This window comes from Felis catus, chromosome D1 (assembly GCF_018350175.1).
Source record: "Felis catus isolate Fca126 chromosome D1, F.catus_Fca126_mat1.0, whole genome shotgun sequence".
Classification (NCBI taxonomy): domain Eukaryota; kingdom Metazoa; phylum Chordata; class Mammalia; order Carnivora; family Felidae; genus Felis; species Felis catus.
Genome location: NC_058377.1, coordinates 68,268,214 through 68,290,061, shown reverse-complemented (window position 1 = coordinate 68,290,061; position 21,848 = coordinate 68,268,214). Strand labels below are relative to the sequence as shown.

At 37.4% G+C, this 21,848-nt stretch overlaps 1 protein-coding gene across 2 annotated transcripts in view; it reads right to left on the bottom strand.

The window, feature by feature from the left end:
- USP47 (ubiquitin specific peptidase 47) overlaps positions 1-21,586 on the bottom strand; it is a 106,884-nt gene extending 85,298 nt beyond the window's left edge. For both annotated transcript variants that reach the window (XM_006937103.5, XM_003993002.6), the window contains exon 1: positions 21,321-21,586. In XM_006937103.5, the coding sequence (XP_006937165.1) occupies positions 21,321-21,359 (39 nt within the window). In that variant the 5' untranslated portion in view covers positions 21,360-21,586. The remainder of the gene's footprint in view (positions 1-21,320) is intronic.
- Positions 21,587-21,848: the final 262 nt, after the last annotated feature.

Sequence of the window (21,848 nt, the reverse complement as noted above, 5' to 3'; positions counted from 1 at the left end):
GTATATTTTACCAAATTAAAAAATTAATCACACAGAACTTATGATCATAAATCTGGGGAAGTAGCAAAATTGTCTGCCAACTGGGTTTCCAATAGTTCTATGTTACAAACACATTATAGTCACAAAAACATACTATGGATATGTGTAAATATATGTATAAGCATGAAATACATTTCTATTTTCTCTTATAATCCAGAAAAAAAAATCTGCCTATTTATTAAAGGCTTTCATATGATTTGAGTTATATATAGACGCATATATAAATGATATAAAGGCAGATTTCACATTTATATATGTGAGTGTGCATATTTTCTAGCTCCTTTTTACTGAGGAGACCTAGAAGCAATGATATCCCTGCAACAATAAACACACCTAGTGCCCAGATGGTGATTTCTGAATACCATTCTCCACAAAAAGGATTAAGAGATCTTTGTAGAAATGACTGATCTTAGTGTCGGTGTTGGAAAGGTACAAGAGCTTGGAATATCCTTCCCTGGCAGAAAGTAAGAAGTACTCCAAGAACGGGGAGGTATGTCAAAAGGACACAGGAGCCAGTTGAAAGGGTTCTCACTGGCCAAATGTAGAGTAATTTGAACATCAAAATAAATCATTCAATGTAAAAGTTAACATTAAAAAGACTGCTGCATAGAATAAGAAGTAATCAAATGACTAAAAATGTATACACAGCTAAGCTGAAAATTTAATAGTAAACATGTCCTTTTCCTGAATAATATTAAACTACTGATGATGGGCAGGAAATCATTAGAGAATGGCTAAAATTGACCTAGTACTCCTTAAGGATTCCTTAGAAAAAAATTTATTTTTAGAATTTATATCTCACTTTGTTCACTTAAAAGCTAAAATGTTAACTACAGAAGTTAACTGCCAGGAAGCTGAGTATCTAATGTAAGTTTTAAAAATTTTAATCATATTTTTTTTAAATCTAATCATGAACTTTTTATTCAGTGTATTTTTAATATTTAGTTTAGGAATAAATGAGTATGTAAACAAAAGAGAATTGAAGGTAAAGACATAATCATCAAATTTTATATGAATCAAGTTATAATTTTTTACCCATTTTTTCAACTTTTAAATTCTCAAGAATTAAATCATTCACTGTTTCCATTTTAATGTGGGTGGAAATTGAAGTTAAAGTTCATCATTCAAATATATCACATTTCTCATTCCCCTGTTTAGCCATCCTAAACAGTTAAGCCATTCTAACAAAACATCTCTATGAATAATTATAATCAGGAAGTGATACACACTGCATTTACTAACAAAAATACAAGACTTGCTTAGATCCAATTATCTTTAACTCCATTCCCACTAGCAGCCCTCTACAACTTCCCCCAAATGGTTCAGTCTTTTTAACCCTAGCCTTTTCATCAGTGTGAAATTATACTCATAATATTTAATTTTAGGCTCAATTCTCAAAAGAAATTTCTTTCATATATCTAGGATTTGTTTTTTTTTAAATTGTATTTCGCAGGGCATCTGGCTAACTCAGTGGAGTGTGTGATTTTTGATCTTGGGGTTGTGAATTCGAACCCCACCCTGGGTGTAGAATATTCCTTAAAAATAAAAAATAAATAAATAATATTTATTTACTTGTCAATATACGCAAAGAAAACAAATACGTCCAACAACTGAGGAGACTGGTCAGGAATACATAAATACTTCAGAAAATCATAAAGATTCAATACAAACATGAATAAAGAGCACAAGTATACAGGAAAAACACAGGCAAATTCATATGCAAGATCTGCTTAGCTAAGAAATGAAAACGGCTAATTTACATTCTTTACTACTGAAAACAAACCGCAAAAGAAAATCTAAGTCTTTTATGGAATTCAATAAACAAAATATATTTGGGAAATTAGATTCAGGAAAATAATTTCATAATACATTACAGAGCTTCTGCTGTTGGAAGCATAAAGTATGCTGTTTTAAAACTTTTAAATAGGGATGCTTGGGTGGCTCAGTCAGTTAAGTAAGTGTCCGACTCTTGGTTTCGACTCAGGTAACAATCTCACAGTCTGTGAGTTCAAGTTCTGCATCAGGCTCTGTGCTGACAGTGCAGAGCCTGCTTGGGATTTTCTGTCTACCTCTGTCTCTGCCCCGTCCCCACTCATGCTCTTTCTCCCTCAAAAATAAATAAACATAAAAAAAAAAAAAAACATTTAAGTTTCTAAAAAGTGATTTTGAAAGTTTTAAAATTTTCCAAACTGATTTTGAATTTTCAAACTTTTTTAGTACAAGGGCTTTTAGTATTTAAAGGAGGTTTGACAATAATCACTCTGCTTTACAACTGCTTTCTAAATTCAAATCTTCATATAGGAATTTTCTAAAAGACAACTTTGTACCTATTATAAAAGCTTAGTTCACATCATAAAAAATTATAAGTACATTCTACTTTACTTCTGTGATAAACTAATTTGCATTATTAACAGGTGCTTATTCAATATATCAGAATATGGATTTTCTGAATTTAAAGCAATATTCAGTAAGATACAACATTGCCTGTCAATTTATCACATTTACTTCCAAATCATATAGCACAATCAAGTAATAAAGTATAATAGTATGACATAGGGGCGCCTGGGTGGCACAGTCGGTTAAGCGTCCGACTTCAGCCAGGTCACGATCTCGTGGTCCGTGAGTTCGAGCCCCGCGTCAGGCTCTGGGCTGATGGCTCAGAGCCTGTTTCCGATTCTGTGTCTCCCTCTCTCTCTGCCCCTCCCCCGTTCATGCTCTGTCTCTCTCTGTCCTAAAAATAAATAAACGTTGAAAAAAAAATTAAAAAAAAAATAGTATGACATAGATACCGTATGGTTTAAAAGTTTTGTAAAAATACCTATATTCATACCTACCTTTTGTGCTCTAATATTAGGATCTCCCCTCCTTGCATTCTATTTCCTTCTAAAATACCCATAAAACAAGCTCCCAGAACTTCATAATATCATAAGAAAACTAAGTATATAAATATATAAAACTCTGGGGCATTTGGGTGGCTCAGTCGGTTAAGTGCCCAACTTTAGCTCAGGTCATGATCTCATAGTTTATGAGTTCGAGCCCAGCATTGGGCTCCCAGGCTGAGCGCTGACAGTGCAGAGCTTACCTGGGATTCTCTCTCCATCTCTCTGCCTCTCCCCTCTCTCTCTCAAAAATAAACTTTTTTTAAAAAAGTAAAAAATAAGTAAGTATATATCTAAAATTCTGAATTCTATATAACCTATTTTTTACTTGTAACAATTACATCAAGCATTCAGTTAGTAGAAAATTAACAATATGAAGTTTGAAAACTTTAAAAAGTTAAAAAAAAAAAGTTTAGGGGCACCTGAGTGGCTCAGTGGGTTAAGCGTCTGACTCTGGATTTCAGCTCAGGTCCTGATCTCACAGTTCATGAGTTCTAGCCCCACACCAAGCTCTACGCTGATGATGCGGAGCCTGCTTGGGATTCTTTCTCTCCCAATCTTTCTACCCTTCCCCAGCTCAAGCTCACACTCTCTCTCACAATAAATAAACTTAAAAAAATACTTCTTAAAGTTTAAATCTAACTATTAGCAATATATTTTACTTGATGGTTAAGAAACCATCAACAGATGACCCATCACACATAACATAAAATTATAATATTTAAAGCTAGATGGACATTTAGATATCAGATTAAACTCCTTATTTTACAGATGAATAAAAGAAATTCTGGAACCTGAAGTGACTTGCTTGCCTTAGGGTCACATATGAACACAGATCTACTAAGAAACACAGGCTTTCTGGGGCGCCTGGGTGGCTCAGGCGGTTAAGCATCTGACTTTGGCTCAGGTCATGATACTGCGGTTCCTGAGTTCAAGCCTTCTGTTGGGCTCTGTGCTGACAGTTTGGAGCCTGGAGCCTGCTTGGGATTCTGTGATTCCCTCTCTCTCTGCCCCTCCCCTGCTCACACTCCGTCTTTCTCTCAAAAGTAAACATTAAAAACAACAACAACAACACAGGTTTTCTGATGACTTTATAATGTTAACATATTTGTGGCAAAAAAATTATGACATTATTTTTCCCCTCACTTCCATCTTAATACTCCTTCCACTTTTGCCTTATTCCTTTTAATAGTTGTTCTACTACTGGAAATGGGTAACCCACTAATAATATACTGTAGGTATCTAAACTTAGAAACTCAACAGACTACTCTCAGGAGAGGAAATAATATGCCCTTTACTATTCCTGTTATCTTTATTTTTGATTACAGCTAAGTTTTCTTGTAAGAGTAGGCTGTTGTTGACAAGCAGTGACTCAGCTTCTGATACAACTGACTTGTTTACAAGCCTTAAACGTTCTACTGCATTATTACTAAATCAAAGAAGCTTGTTTATACTATCTGTTACCATACTTTTATTTAGAAGCATTGATAATAATTTTAATGTAAAAATAGTACATGCCTATAATTCTCTGAACATGAAATTGTACAACTGAAATAAAAGGGTGAAGGTTACTTAAAACTATTAGAAGACTATTTGAATTTCCTATTGGAGTAGCCTATAGTGCAAAGAGCAATGTACTGCAAAGGGCAAAAAATCAAGGCTAGAACCCTCAGGTCAAGGTGGCTACTTTTCTTTTAGCTGTATAATTGTATGCAAGTCATTTAGTTCTCACTTTCAAGGTCCACAAATAGTTTTTCTGAGGATCAAGAGAAAATATCTTGAAAATTACCCTACAGGTTATAATATAATAATATCACACAAAAGGTATTAAAATTTATATTATAATTTATAATATTTAAAATTTCAAAAGGTTATCTTTTTTGGGTAATATGAATTTCATCAGACAGGAAAAATCTACAAAGATTTTTTGTTTTCTGATTACATGGCCTTCTTACAAAAGTTAAAAACCTACTACTATAAAAGTAGTAAAAACAGGGGCACCTGGGTGGCTCAGTCGCTTAAGTGTCCGACTTCGGCTCAGGTCATGATCTCATGGTTCAGGGGTTCAAGCCCCACATTGGGCTCTGTGCTGACAGCTCACAGCCTGGAGCCTGCTTTGGATTCTGTGATGCTCATACATTGCTGATCCAAATGCAAAACAGTACAGCCATTTCAGGAAAGAGTTTGGCAGTGTCTTACAAGGTTAGATATGTACTTACCACCCAAAACACAGTACGCAACTATCTGTAGCAGCTTTATTCAGAATCACCAAAAACTAGAAACAACTCAAATGTCCATTAGATGGTGAATGGATGAACAACGGTTGCATTTGGCAATAAGGAAGACTACTGATACCTTAAACAACATGGATGACTCTGATAGTTTTATACTAGAGGAAAGAAGACTCCAAATGCTACATACTATATGAATTCTATTTATATGATATTCTAGAAAGGCAAAATATGAGGACAGAGAAGAGATCAGTGGTTGTAGGCCCTGAACATGTATGGGGGCAGTGGCAGGTGGAGGTGGGGACTGGGGCATGAGAACACTCTCTTAAGGTAATGGAGATATTCAATATCTAGACTGTAGTGGTGGCTATACAATCCTATCAGTTTGTCAAAATTCACAAAGCTGTATACCATAAAGGGCAAATTTTACTATATAAATTATACCTCAGTAAACCTGACTTTAAAAGAAAAGTTTGGTTTGGGGCGCCTGGGTGGCTCAGTTTGTTAAGCATCTGACTTCAGCTCAGGTCATGTTCTCACGGTTCATGAGTTCAATCCCCACATCGGGCTCTGCACTGCCAGTGTGAAGCCTGCTTGGGATTCTCTCTCTCTACCCCTCCCCTGTCTCTCAAAATAAATAAACTTAAAGAAAAAAAAAGTTTCATTCAAGTTCTTCCACTAGAGGAGACCTTGAGTAAGTTACTGAGCTTGTACGGCCTTTTTGTTTTTCTAATCTAAAAACGAAGGGGCTGTAATACCTAACTACTACATCCTTTCTATATTAAATCATATTACTGAATTGTAGAAACATTTTCTGTGTCTATTTCTTTCTGTGTCTATTCTGTGTCTGTATTTGTGCCATGTTAATGGTAAATAACGTAATGATAAATAAATATTACAAGACATGTATATTTAAATTGTCAAAATTAAAGCAGTAATATTTCTCAAATGTCTTTTAATAAGAGACTTCCTCACTGGGTATCTAATTTTTCACCAATTCTCTTTCATTACCACAAAGTACTATAAATAAACATAATGTAACAAATTACACAACTTGGTATAAACTCAAAATTAAAGGCAATAATATTAAAACACCTTATCATGATCTCATGATTTGTGAGATCGAGCCCCATGTTGGGCTCTTCACTGACAGCATGGAGGCTGCTTGGGATTCTCTTTCTCCCTCTCTCTCTCTCTCTCTCTCTGCCCCTCTCCCACACTCTCTCTTGCTCTCTCTCTCTCTCAAAATAAATAAATGAACTTTAAAAAAATTAAAACACCTAAACACATAAAAGGGTAGACATTTTATATCAATAAAATGGAATAAATGTATATAAATTCAGTTTATATTTAGTAAAGCAATACACACCTTTTAGGAGACGAGTCAAAAATTCTTTTTTTTTTTAATTTTTTTATAATGTTTATTTTTGAGACAGAGAGAGACAGAGCATGAACAGGGGAGGGTCAGAGAGAGAGGGAGACACAGAATCTGAAACAGGCTCCGGGCTCCGGGCTGTCAGCACAGAGCCCGATGCGGGGCTCGAACCCACGGACCGCGAGATCATGACCTGGGCCAAAGTCGGACGCTCAACCGACTGAGCCACCCAGGAGCCCCCAAAAATTCTACTTTTTAATGCAACCCACAACCAGGGCTATATCAAGAGCTCCTTGTGGTTAAGAATTAAAGTCTTAATTTTATTTGGAACATTGAGGATATCCTTGGGATGATTCATTAATCCCCTAATTAAAAACATTCTTTGTGGTGTTCTCAGTTGTGCGGCTGCCAACATGACAGTCATCATGAGAGTCATTATTCTCCAACACCAGTGCTACCTCTATCTCCTGAGCTTCAGCCAATAGGAAGGGTGGTAAACACTGGAGTTCTCTATATCAGCATCTCTACCAAGCCTAATGCCTGCAAACAGATCAGTGCTAAAGCACTCAGGAAGCAACCAACTACAAAAGTCACTCACAAAAATGTGTCTTATGTGAAGAAACCACATTGTTATAAGCCTTATACTGTCAGTGAAAATCCGAACACTGAACTTCTCACTTGCAAACTTCCCTTCTAGCATCGAGTGTGAGAAATTGCTTAGGACTTCAAAACAGATCTATACTGCCAGAGTGTAGCTCTCCTAGCACTTTCTGAAGACAAATGAAACCTATCTATTTAGCATATTTGAAGACACCTACCTGTGGGTTATCCATAAAAAAATATAACAATTATGCCAAAAGATATTCTGCCAGCACAACTCATATGCGGGAAATGCACTTAGGATACATTATGATGGGAAATACTTCATTCTTAAAAAACAAAAAAGTACCTAATTAAATAACTGCAAATGAAAAAACAAAAACAAGAGAATAAGGTATTAGCAAGTTCCTCCTCTTCCATTTTCATTTGTGTGTAGATTTTTCACACTAATGCAGGGACATAAAACATTCACACAGGGGCGCCTGGGTGGCGCAGTCGGTTAAGTGTCCGACTTCAGCCAGGTCACGATCTCGCGGTCCGTGAGTTCGAGCCCCGCGTCGGGCTCTGGGCTGATGGCTCAGAGCCTGGAGCCTGTTTCCGATTCTGTGTCTCCCTCTCTCTCTGCCCCTCCCCTGTTCATGCTCTGTCTCTCTCTGTCCCAAAAATAAATAAACGTTGAAAAAAAAAAAAATTAAAAAAAAAAAACATTCACACAAGTAAAAAATGTTTCAGTGAATGAGTTTCAGGAATTAAGCTTTCTAATTATTAATTTTTAATTATAAACAAACATGTTAACTTTTTCTGGGAAAAAGTAAAAAATGTTTCAGTGAACGAGTTTCAGGAATTAAGCTTTCTAATTATTAATTTTTAATTATAAACAAACATGTTAACTTTTTCTGGGAAAAACTTTTTCCTGCCCCCTAATGTATACACAATAAAAAATCTAACCTCCTTATAGGCATGCAGAGCCTTCAGCATTTTAAGACACAACCTTCCAGAACCATCTTCTCCTACTGAATACCAGACAACCTATGCATGTACCCTAAACTTTTTCTCACTTCCTTAAAATATATTACAAACGTTTGTGTTTTAAACACTATTCCCTCTAACTAAATTAACTGGGCTAGCCTCTAGAACTAGGTCAGGTTCCTTATTTATCTTTGAATCTGACTCCTAGCAGCTACTAACTCAGTACTTAACTGAATGAATGAATTGTGCATCAGGAGCTATTGAAAAAGGATATTTATGATTAAATAAAAATAGCTAAGTATCATTTGAAACAAGAAAGGTATTTATAGTCAGACTACAATGCTTTGATTATACTAGAAAATTTCACTTAAGTCATAAATGAGGTCCATGGTCTTCCTAAAGCTAAATCTATAATCTTAACAAAGGTACTGGATTTGCTATATACAGAAAGACTTAAATTCGAAACCTTTTCTTAATTATGTCACTTAATAGCCCTTAATTCCTCTCTACTGGGAAGCCACTGTATTTATTGAATACAAGCATGTTATGCTGATATTTGAAAGACTGCAAGTCTCATAGCAGTCAACTATACAGGATCAAATCTAGAGCACAATCAATATACAACTGACAGCAACAGTCTCTTCCATCCATGTCAATTGGTACTACTCTAGAGTTACAGAAAATCAGAATTATCGAACACATAAAGTTCTTTCAGAAACAAACTATTATTTTCTTGTGATGTTTATTATTTATTTTGAAAGAGAGAGAGAAGGAGACTGAGAATTCCAAGCAGACTCCACACTGCAGGCACAGAGATCAAAGTGGGGCTCGACCTCACGAACTATAAGATCATGCATGACCTGAGCCGAAATCAGGAGTCAACGCTTAAGCGACTGAACCACTCAGACGCCCCAGAAACAAACTACTCTTAACATGGATCCTGCTTTAAAATAACATTTCACACTAAATCTTACAAAGCACTAATTTGTTAATCCCATAAGGTATCCTGACAAATACCTATACATACTAAACTGATTTTTGTCAGAACCTCATTAGACTCAAAAATTTGTTTCTAGTATTTGTACTCTGTTACATGTTTCAGTTTTCAAAACACTAAAATAGCAGTATATTCATACCAGCAATATTTCAGGATATAAAAGAACCTGTCAAATCAAACAATCATTTAGGATTTGTGCAAACACATAAAGATATTTAGGGGCACTTGGGTGGCTCAGTTGGTTGGGCGTCCGACTTCGGCCCAGGTCATGATCTCGCAGTCCGTGAGTTTGAGCCCCGCGTCGGGCTCTGTGCTGACAGCTCAGAGCCTGGAGCCTGTTTCAGATTCTGTGTCTCCCTCTCTCTCTCTGACCCTCCCCCATTCATGCTCTGTCGCTGTCTCAAAAATAAATAAACGTTAAAAAAATCTTTAAAAAAAAAAAAAAGATATTTAGCTGACAGGTCATAATCAGAACTGTAACCATACTGACTAGTACATTTAATGACTAAAATACAATTTCATTTCATCAATAACTATTTATTGGACAACAATAAATGTGCTGGCCCCTAGAAAGAATATAGGATGCAAGCAATAACACAATGAAGGTATCAACAAAAATGATACCTACTGCACATTTATAGAGTGCTTATTACATGCAAGACATGTATTAACTCATTTCATGTTCCCAACAACGCTAGGAGGTAGTTACTAGTATCCTCATTTAACTAAGGTACCAAGAAGCTAAGTAACTTGCCCAAGGTCACAAAGCTTAGTATTTAAACCTGGGCACTCTGGCTGTCATCTCCTGACTTAGAAGAGTTTCTAATCTAATAAAGGTATTAACACAGTAACATGTAACTTATAATAAGGGGGTATAATTTTCAAATGCCAAAAGATACAGTGCAATGGGTTTCAGGGTTAGGGAAATGCAATCTGGTTGAAAGAGGAGAATCAGGACGGTTTCTTGTAGGAAGTAAGAGGGGCTAGATTTTGCTGGTAGGATAAAATTTTAAAAGCATGTTTTTCAAAAAACATCAAAATTCAAGACATATATCTCAGTAATTTTCATAAAAACAGTAATCTCTCAACAGTGGGCTGTAGCAAGTTTTATGTAAATGAAAATATTCATATCCATGGCTACTTTATGTATGCACGGTTCAGTTTGGCCCTACTAAACAAAAGAATATAGCAGTAGTTATTGCTTCCACACCTAGAGATAAAGTAAACAGAAGTATGCAGAAAGACAGAAAGAAGACCTCTGTTTACTTACACTACACTTATATCCACCCCTTCTTCCACCATATAAATACCAAATAATGCTCAGGAGAAAGGTGTGCTCTTTAAGAATCCTGAGGTGGAGGATTATGTCATTTTTGCTAATCATTTGCCATCACTGCCAATCACAATCATTTTGCCCCAGAGACTTTGTACAATGGAGAATGTTTGTACAAAATTAGGTTTTAAGCTAACAGTATCTGGACAGAACACTTTAAAATCTGTGTAATAAACCACACACACACACACACACACACACACACACACACACACACACACACACAAACACACACACATAGGGTGCCTGGATGGCTCAGTCAGTTAAGCATCTGATTCCAGCTCAGGTCATGATCTCATGGTTTGTGGTTCAAGCCCCACAACGGGCTCTGTGTTGACAGCTCAGAGCCTGGAGCCTGCTTCGGATTCTGTATCTCTCTCTGTCCCTCCTCCACTCATGCTCTGTCTCTCTCTCAAAATAAATAAATAAACATTAAAAAAAAATGAATCTGTTTTAAAAGTAGATGTCTTCTGGAACCTTAATTTATAATAGATATTTAAATATACAATTTAATACTATGTTTTTCACAACACCCTATTTTCAATACAATTTTTTCTTTCCAAGTTGGGCTACCATGGTACTCTAGTACCCCAGAAATGCTCTCTCCCTTCCATTTCAGCAAAAAATTGTGGTACCTCAACACTAAGATGCAAAAAGTTTATGTGACTAATCAAAAGAAATGGAAAATAAAAAAGAGGAAACCCTAAAAAAGTACTTAAATAGTAGTTTTCATGTAAAATCCAAGTTCACCCATTTAAAACTCCCTAGGAACCAGATGATAAAAAAGTACTTCATACTATGCACTCAGGGCAGGGCACAGAATTGACACATGAAAGCAAACAACTCATCTAGGAACAGCAACTAATACAGTCAAATGTGGCTAAAACAAAACTGGCCTGGGCAGAAGACAAAAACATTAAGTTAGGAATTTAAAGAGGATAGACTGATTAAAGAGGTTAAAGAGGATAGACTGATTACATATAAGCATTTAGCTCTGCAGCTTCTCAAGATATTGCTAAAATAAGAGTAAAGAAATATTTTGGAGAGCCTAAACCTGTAAGAAACCAGAAACATGATTTTAGAAACCAGAAAGCAGATCAAATGGTAATGACTCTACATCTGAAGAGGCTGAATTCTACATTAGCTTAGAAGAAAACCAGACACCTGGTTTATATCAGATTTACATTTATACCAAAAGACCTCCTATACTCCCAGAAGTGATGTTTCCAGGGTTGAGGCAGAGAAAATATACCACGGGCTGAAGCATAATGTGGTGCCAGAAAGTAAGTTAAGTGCTCAAAAAGCAAGGATGAACACACCAATGCCAACCAGAAAGAGCTTCCCTGGCCAAGACTGGAACAGCTTAAAAAACAAAGCAAATAAATAGTATTGGGTTATAACTGAAAGAATACAATAAATACCCAGAAGTCTATATCGATATAAACATATAAGTAGATATATGGAGAATAGGGATAACTCTTCTTCACAGAATTCCAATGAATAAACACAGAAATAATGAGGAAAATAGAAAATTGCTATTAGAATGCATCAGTAATAAGACAAGATCCATACATGGATGCTAAAAATTAGTAGGCAGAATAAGTTTAAAAAGAAACAAGATAACTGCATACTCTCCAATATTTAATAATTACTAAAGAGGAAAACAGTAACTTTACAAGTGGAGAAACCCAGCAGACACCATACCCAAGAGATCTTAAAAGAGATTTAAAGGTTAACGCATCACTAGCAGTACATCATATTCCCCAAGACCTCCCATATGATGTACTGAGGACACATCACATCTGTAATATCCCTCTCTTTAATTCCTAACCTCATGAGAGAGGTCATAAATCATGAGAAAATGTCAGACAAACCCAAATTAAGGGCCATTATACAAAATAACTGTTCAAAAGTGTCAAGGTCAATGAAAGAAGGAAAAGGTGAGGATCGTCGCAGATAAAAGGAAACTAAGGAGACAAGACAACAGAATGCAGCATAGGATCAAGAATTTGGATCTTGGAACAAAAAAAGCCCATTAGTGGAAAAACTAGTTAAATCTGGTTAATTTCTTACTTTTGATAAGTGTTCATAGTTACATAAGATGTTAACATGAAGAGAAGCTCGGTGAAACGTATATGAGAATTCTCCAATCTTTTTCCAACTTTTCTACAAAAAAACTTTAAAGGAAAATGGGAGGGGGAAAAAAAAAACCTGAAAGGCACAGAAGCTGGCATTTTCAGACACCGTGGGAATAAGGGTGGGGTCCAAACTAGAAGAACAGATTGAAATTTAAGAGGCAGTGAGAACCCCCAGGCCCCTCTTTTACTCCTTGACCCTCCCTGGCAAAAGGCCAAATGACCTCGGAGAGCATGAAACAGGGTGTCTCTGCACTAGAGGACGCCAGGCTCAAATGAATGTGAAGAATGCCATACTGAAACCTGGAGAACAAATCAAAATGTATTTACATTCTTTTACATTCTTAATGATTTTCCTACTCAACTCCCAAGCTTGTCCTCTCCCGGCATAAGAAACCTTTTCTGGGAAATCAGTCCAGCACAAGATAGAAGATGTGTCATTGGTAATCTGCAAGGAAGTTATTCAACTATATCCCTCTACAGGGAAAATCATAATCACCCACTTGTAGGGCTTCTAAGCTTTTTAAGGCACCTCTTTTAAGAGCTGACTTGGAAGGATCACCAGCCATCTCATATGAAAGACAAAGCCCAAGCAAATAAACACAAAAAGGAAATCTGGAGGAAAGGGGGAATACACAGAGAGGAAAACTATACTAATTTCCCAACAGGGATAAGAGAAGCATTGCATCCACAAGTCAGAAACGGAATATTTAAAATTTTTTCAGGAAAAATAAAAAGAGCGCTTGGAAATTATAAATATATAAATATATAAAAATATATTTATATATAAATATAAAAATCATGGCAGAAATAAAACCTCAGTAGAAGAACTGTAAGATAAAAGTTGAGAAAAATTTCCCAGAAAGCAAGGGGAAAAGAAATGTAAAATAGATGAACACAGACAAGAAAATTAGAGAAAGCAGTCAGTAGGCCCAACGACTAAACAACAGGAACTCAAGAGAGAACAAAGAAAACCAATGGAGGAAATGAAAAAAATACATTTAAGGAAATTTCCCAGAACTGATGAAATACATTTCTGAATGAATAAGACTACCCTGAACTCAACAGAAATGGATTATAAAAGACCTATACCTATTCCCGCACATAATACAGGAATTCCAGAATTGTAGGCAAAAAGATTCTCTAAGCTTCCAGAAAGGAAAAAAAAAGTTTCAAAATAGTGGGAAAGAATCTCCTAAGCATCTGATGCCTCAACAGCAACACTGAAAAAAAGAAAACAGCGGAGCAATGTTTGCAAAATTCTGAGAGAAAATTTTTTTCTAACCAAGAATTCTCTGTCCAGCCAAACTCTATAAAGCAAGAGAAAAGAAACATTTTCAGGCATGTGAGGTCTGGGAAAAATTGTATCTCATCCAGAGACCACTAGTGAAAGTGGTCCTCCAAAATGAGAAAACAAGCAAAGAAAGAAGACATCAGATACAGAACGAGGAGACCCAATACAAGAGAGACCTGAGGGGGTCTACTAAGATGACAGTAAAGGCAAATCTAAGACAACAGCTGCAATTCAAAAAAATGTAAATAAAAAATTAGTAGGTTTGAACAAAATAAGACGAGATTTACACACTTGAGAGAGAGTATGGACTAAATCACAGTTTCTCAACAGTGTCACTAGTGACACTTTGAGCCACATAATTCTTTGTTGAGGATGTCCTGTGCAGTATAGGATGATGTTTGGCAGCATAGCTGGCTTCCACTACTAGATATCAGTAGCACACTCCCTGCCCTCCTTCCACCCACCCAACACCGCCAAATGTCCACTAGGTTGTCCCCTGTTGAGAACCCCTTGGCTAAATGAAGTACACAGAAAACTAAACAAAAGCCAATTTAAAACAAAAACAAAAACCATTAACTCAGGGAAAACAAGAGGTACTAGAAAGGAAAATAATCACAGCAAACTACAGGGCTCAACTATGAATAGCTTATAGTCACATTGAGTACTGATGTAACCAAAGTACTTGCAATATGACAATACCGGGAAGATTAAGCAGGATTGAGAAGTGTGTCTCTGAGTGGCTGGGGAGAGCAGTAAACCGTATCTTCCACTGTAAGAAGTCAGTAGATAATGCCTTAAACTGAAAAACCAAGAAGGAACACTACTAGCATGCTATTTTGAGATACGGAGATAAACATCAAAAAAATGAGTTGAAAGTGGTTGTCTTTGAAGAGCCTGAAATAAAAGGGAAGGAGAATTTGCAAACGACTATGTTTTGTCAATAATCTTGCAGAACTATTAAACTCTTTTAAATGTGTGCATGTATAACTTTGATAAAAATTAAACTTAAAAAAAATCAACTGAAGCTGGATTATGAAGTACTTTCACTGGTGAAGGCTGTGCGTGCAGACTTAGAACCAAACAGCTTTATAACTTTGAGCAAGGTCCTCAACCTCTTTAAACCTTACCTTCTTCATCTATAAGATAATGAAAAACAATAGCTGTCTTAGAGGGCTCTTACAGGAATTAAATAAGATAACATATGTAAACTGTTTAGCCTAGTGTCTGGCACACAGTGTTTATAAACAATACCTATTATTCACTTGGCAATCAGAGGGTAGTAACTATAAACTTTCAAAGTAAGTAAATCATAAATTCACCTGTTTTAGAAACTAACTGACGTTGTGGAGAGGACAGCTTAGGAAAGAGAACAGCCTACAGGTCAAAAAAAAAAAAAAACAAAAAACACCACTTAGCAGGAATACATTTGAATGAGAAAACAGAGGCAGAGCCACAAAGTGAAAAGTAAGGATACAAGTGATGAACTAATTTAAATATAAGAAAAAGGAAAAAGGAGGAGTCAAAAAAAAATCTCCCAACTTAAGCAAATCAATAGATGCTGACAACACTAACTGAACAGAACAGGAAAGAAAAGTGTTGAGAGGAGAACATGACGAGGGAGATAGAAAAGATCTTGATACTACCTACATTCAATTTGTGGGTCTTAAGAGTACAACCAACTAGAGATATCAAGTATGCAGGTGGAAATCTGAATCTAGAAGAAGAGAGGTCAGGACTGGAGACAGAAATGGGTATATTACAATGAAACGCTGAAGCCACGCAAGTGGATCAGATTACTCTGTGGCAAATACACAGAGCAAGAAGAGAGGGAAAAGATAAAAATCAGCATAAAAAACAATATAATACCAAAAATTACCTCAAAAACTACAATTAGTTCATTTAAATTTCTTTTTTTTTAATTTCTTTTTTTTACATGCCCATTGTTGAACTATGTAAAGAAAATCTAAATATAGCTCAATGATCCAGATATCCAAGAACAATAATTATTATTTTAGAGTATTCCTTCTAATCTTTAAGTGTGCATAACCCTAAATTGTCCATTCTTTCCCTGACAAATTTGGAATCATACACAACTGCATTCAGTTTTTTTGCTTTATTAAGTGGACATTTCCCCAATGGTGTCTGAAATACTAATGATTTTTATTAAACACTCCAATATATGTAAACCACGGTTGTTACTTGACATAACTACCAAACTGCCTTTTACTGGTAAAGGAAAATCAATACTCCAAATATTTTTTTTAAAGGCTAATTTTTAAAGAACGGCCAAAACCAAGAAAGATCATCGCAGCATATTTCCTCAAGTAATTAGGAAACATAAAATTAGAAGAATATTCATTTGACATTGACCGTAGTAAATACTGATGGATTTTATTAAATAGAGGGGTGCTTGGATGGCTCAGCCAGTTAAGCATCCAACTCTTCGTTTCGGCTCAAGTCATGATCTCACGGTTCGTGAGTTTGAGTCCAGCATTGGCTTCTGTGCTGACACAGCAGAGCCTGTTTGGGATTCTCTCTCTCTCTCTCTCTCTCTCTCTCTCTCTCTCCCTCTCTTTCCCTCTCTCTCTTCTCCTCCTGTGTGCTCCCTCTCTCTCAAAAATAAATAAATGAATAAAATAAAAACAGGTAACAAATAAAAAATAAGTTGTTTTAATGTTTTGGGAGTTCTCAGGGAGCCTGGGTGGGTGGCTCAGCTGGTTAAGCATCTGACTTCGGCTCAGGTCAAGATCCCACTGCTCGTGGGTTCGAGCCCTGTGTCCAACTCTGTGCTAACAGCTCTCAGCTCACAGCTTAGAGCCTGGAGCATGCTTCAGATTCTGTCTCAGTCTCTCTGTCCCTCCTCGGCTCAAGCTCGCTCGCTCGCTCTCTCTCCCTCTCTCTCTCTAATATAAACAAAAACGTTAAAAAAAATAATGTTTTGAGAGTTGTCAATATCAATGGTCTTCATATAAGACCTCATATGTGAGGTCACTGTGAAGCTCAAATGAGGTAATATATACAAAGCACATATAACAGCATCTGACATACAATAAATGTTCCATAAATATTGGTTATTACTATCACTACCATTAGTTCCATATAGAAGCAGTAGTTACTGCATGGAAAAGAGACAGAAAGAAATGCACTGAGATATGAAACTAAATACTCTTTTGTCTTTTCTTTCACTTTTCCATCTTCCCTACATTTATACACTCTGGACATCACTTTAAGTACTATGGTTAAACCATTAGTAAATATGTACCTTATCCTTAATTACACATAAGACACTTGAGGGAAAAATGAATCTCTCCTATTTCCTCTACACATTCCTTACATGTCACAGTACAGTAATATGCACAGTGAGGACTCAATAAATATTAGTGTCACAAATCCTTATAAAGAAGGAGAATAATAAAAGCAACAAAGCAATAAATAAAAATTGGGATAATAGTAAAAGCAAGAGATCTGAAAGCCAATATTAATACAATTCAAAGAGAACAGAATGAAAAAGTGAGGTGAAAAGCTTTACTGTTAACCACAATGAACAGATCACACTCTCTTTGCTCTTCTCTAGGTACAATAATTTAGGAGGGATACTAAAAACACTGGACTGTGTCTAAAAGAGAGCAACTGAGAAAAAGTTAAAGAACTGAGGACGCTCAGATTGTAGAAAAGAGGACTGACTTCCTACTCCCCTCTCACATCTTCAACAATGAGAAAAAGCTATCCTATGGGAAATGATTTAGGATTTCAAAGGCAATCATCAAAAAATGGCAGGTATAGAGGTCTAGACTTCTTTCAGCTCAAAAACTTAAAATAACATCTTTTCTAAGGCAAAGATGTTATCAGAGATTAGTCATGAAAATGTTCAAGCAAAGGTTGGAAAACAGCTTGCCAACAGTGCTGTGGAAAACATCCAAGTAGGGGATAATTGGTTAGAATTCTAGGTTTCTTTACGACGCTGTCACCACATCAATGAATATTACTGAATATATGTTCCAGAAAGGATACTGTCCTAGACCTATAATGTATACAAAAACAGAAAACTGAGAAACACACACAAAGATCTCTGCTGCCAAGGAATTCATAAAAAATAATATAAAAATGTGGGGGCACCTGGGTGGCTCAGTCGCTTAAGTGTCTGACTTCGGCTCAGGTCAGGATCTCATGGTTTGTGAGTTTGAGCCCCACATCGGGCTCTGTGCCAACAGCTCAGAGCCTGGAGCCTGCTTCAGATCCTGTGCCTCCTTCTCTCTCTACCCCTCCCCTGCTCACACTCTGTCTCTCTCTCTCTCTCAAAAATAAACAAACATTAAAAAATAATAATATAAAAATGTATATTACAGTTTGAGACCATAATAGATGTCACCAAGCACTATTCATTAGTTGCCAAGTGAATTCCAGTCATATGTAAAGGTCTCCTAAGAAGGAGAAATCCCTAAGGTTAAAATGGTCATAAAAAGATTTTTACAATAAATGAGCTATGGGGTGTTTAAGGAAAAATGTATACAAAGAGTCTGAACAAAGAAGTAGCAAAGAGGTGATAGTACAAATAGAAGTAAAAAGCAAGTTACAGAGAAACCCGTTTGGCTGCATTAAAAACTTGTTTCATGGGAGAAGAGATAAGCTGAAAAGGAAGGTTGTGGCCAGAATCAACTGTACTAGGCCTTGAATACAAAGCTAAGTAGTTTCAAATTTATCCTGTAGACAGCATCTATAGTAACTACTCAACTCTCCTATTGCCACAGACAACAGTAAATAAATGGCATGGCTGTGTTCCAGTAAAATTTTATTTACAAATACTAAATGTGAATTTCATATATTTTCATGTGGCACAAATTATTCTATTTATTTTTTTACAATAACAGCCATACAAAAACGGGCTACGAGCTGGATTTGACCCACAGGGTTTACCAATACCTGTACTACACTAAGCTGCCTTCTTTGGAATGGTCTACGATACATTTGTCCTGGAGCTTCAGGGATGAGAATAATATATTATTCATTCAACAACTACACACATGCATGAATGCACACACCCAACCAAGATCTAAATCTAGTAGAGGTAAGAGGTTCCCCATACAAAGGTCCTAAAGACAAAACGAAACAAAAACAGAATCCTCTAGATTGTTGATAATAAGCCATTAGAACCAAAGCAAGTTTTTTTTTTTTAATTCTACAATTTATTTTCACATAGCAAATTTATTTAGTTACACACTACTCTTCGAGACCCTCCAGGTTACACGGAGGGATCTATAAATTAGAATATAATCAAGGAACAGTGCAGGGATGTGAGTTCCAGTCCTCACCCTCTAATTTACTCATGTGATCCTAAACAAGTCACTTTCAATCCTCTGGCCCTATGTCCTCATCTCTAAAGTAAAGGGATGTAAGTTACTAGATGATCACTATACTCTCCCTCAGCGTTAGCACTGTATAATTCTATTCCTACTACAAAGACCAGACAGGAGATGACAAAGACAGAAGTGATAATTAAGGACACAGAAAAGGCATTGACTAAATGAGCAGGCAGATAAGACAAACAGATAGGAAAAAAAACCAAAAAAGTACAATATCACCAAAAGCAAATGCAACAGAACACCCAAGGAAGAGAAGCAAGTAAGAAGAATTCAGAAAGAGTATGGCTATCAAAAAAGAACTAGGAAGCTAGCTAGCTTAAAAAGGCAAGAACTTCAAGTGACAGTCTTAAGATGTGAGACTACTGTGCATGCTTCCAGGAATCATGAGAAGAGCCAGGGAAAAAGAACAGCCTGAAGATGAATCTAGATGATGGGGGGTTGGGGGGGGGGGGGGGGGGAAGGCATATGTTCCAAAAAATATAGAAGAAGAAAAAACTGGGATGTGCTTGAAGCCTTAGGTAAAGGAGTTAGTCTTAAAGGAGAGGAAATTAAAATCCAAACTTTGGTAAAAGCAGCATTATAGTATCAGCTTTTACACAACAGATATTTTCCTGCGAAGTTATATATCCATAACATGTTTTTTATACACCAATCAGGGAAATCTGATGTTGCATTTTCTTAACGTTTCACCTATATTTTTCTAATGGTCAAAAAATTAAGAAAGGACTAACTTTGGTTTTTGTAAGAATGAAAACCAGCAGTATGTACCTCTAAAAGAAAATGCATGTTGTATCTTTCTTATAGCAACTATTACTTCGATCCTTGCATAAGAGTTACTTAGGTAATAAGGTACCTCTCCCCTAAATGAAGCTCAAGGAACATTACCAGTGTTCTCTTTCTTAGTAGCTTTGAAAGCTTCCAAGGCAAGAATTCTGATTAATTTATCGGCTTAGCCACTTTGCACAGAGTTTGTGATGTTCGATGAATAAATACTGACACATGATACCGGAGTTTTTAAAAAACTGTGCTTGCAAAACAGTATCATCTGACAAAGTTAGAAAAATATTTTTATCATAAATAACTCTAATATCACTTTTGCAGTGTCAGAGCTTGCTTAAGTAACAACCAATTACTACAAAGCAACTAAAAAAGCAAAACTAAGAATTTTTAAGGAACATCACTTACAAATACCAAGATTCTACACAGCTCATTTCAAAAAGACACTGCCTCTATTTAAGGTATATGAGAATAAAAATCCAAAGCATTAGCCTGATGATTAACCAGTTAAAAATACACATTTGGATACGCTGAAGATATTTATAAAGCCAACAGAGATACTATTAATATGTTGAAATTCACTGGCCAGTGCTGGATTCTACCATTAACCTTCTACTACTATTCAAGAGAAGCCAAGATGTCAAGGCTTCTTATATCACTTGCTTTTAAGAATTCAAGAAGTCACCCAAACTAGCATACACAACCCAACTACAAAAAGTAGTTCAGCTCTCCATATGGTAATGTTCGGCTATCTCTTACCTTTACATGAAAGTCACATTAACTTTTTCAACGATCTTCGATAGGCCCCATTTAGGCAGGCCAACAGTATTTACCGAGTAACAGGAGTTCAAAAAAGTCCTAACAGTTAACTCTGTCCTCCCACAGATCTCAAGTTGGGTGTAGATTTCACAAGCCCTGAAAGCTACACACTGCCACTGTCAAAACCAGAAGAAGCACCGTCACCCTGTCGTGCCCATTACCAACTGTTACAGAATTTTGTCTTCAAAATTACGTTGGCTCAACACGTTAAATAAGTACTTAAAAGGCCACTTTCTCCCCCAAAGCTGGACCTGATCCCTTCCACTCCGCTCCTTTATTTGTCCAGCCCGACAAACGCGAGAAAGGAGGTCTCGACTCCCCAGGCCCCTTAGCTCCAGTCAGGTCTCCCAACTGCTCACCGCACCCACCGTACAGCCCCCACCACACACCTCCTCCTTCCCTCACAGCCAGGCCCGCACAAGAGCTGGGCCCGCAGCCGACCCCTCGCCCGGGCCTGCTCTGCCTCGAGCGGACGCAGGCCTCGGGCCTAGCCTCCTCCGCTGGCCCCTCACCTCTTTCGGGACCAGTTGGTTCTCCTCGCCGGGCACCATGGCTCAGACTCCGGCCGCTCCTCTCTGCCCGGCCGGGGGAGGGGGCAGGGTGGTGGCGGCTTTCTAACTCAGGAGAGAATGGCAGCGGCAGTCATCCTCTCCACCGTCTGCGTTCCGGCAACCGCGGAGGCCTCAGACTGGGCCTCAGACACCAGCGCGCAGACACCGACCCACGGCTGCTCCGCCGCTGCCGCCGCAGCCGCCGCCGCCGCCGTCGCCTTCGTCGTCGGCCCCTCCCCCAGCCCGCTGCAATCAATGGAAAAATGGCGGCGGCCGCTCTCGCGAGAATTCGGACCGTCGGGCTCCCAGCCCCGCGCCAGGCGCCCAAGGTGCCGAGGCAGCTGTCGTTCGCGTCTAATTACTTCAGCTCTTACTCAGCCCCGGGATGTACAAAAGTGGTTCAGCGGCCCTGCAAACGCCTTTCGTGGGAGGGATTCTGGACCGTCCATCTCGGGACTCCCCCTGCCGGCAGGGAGAGGGCCAGGCCTC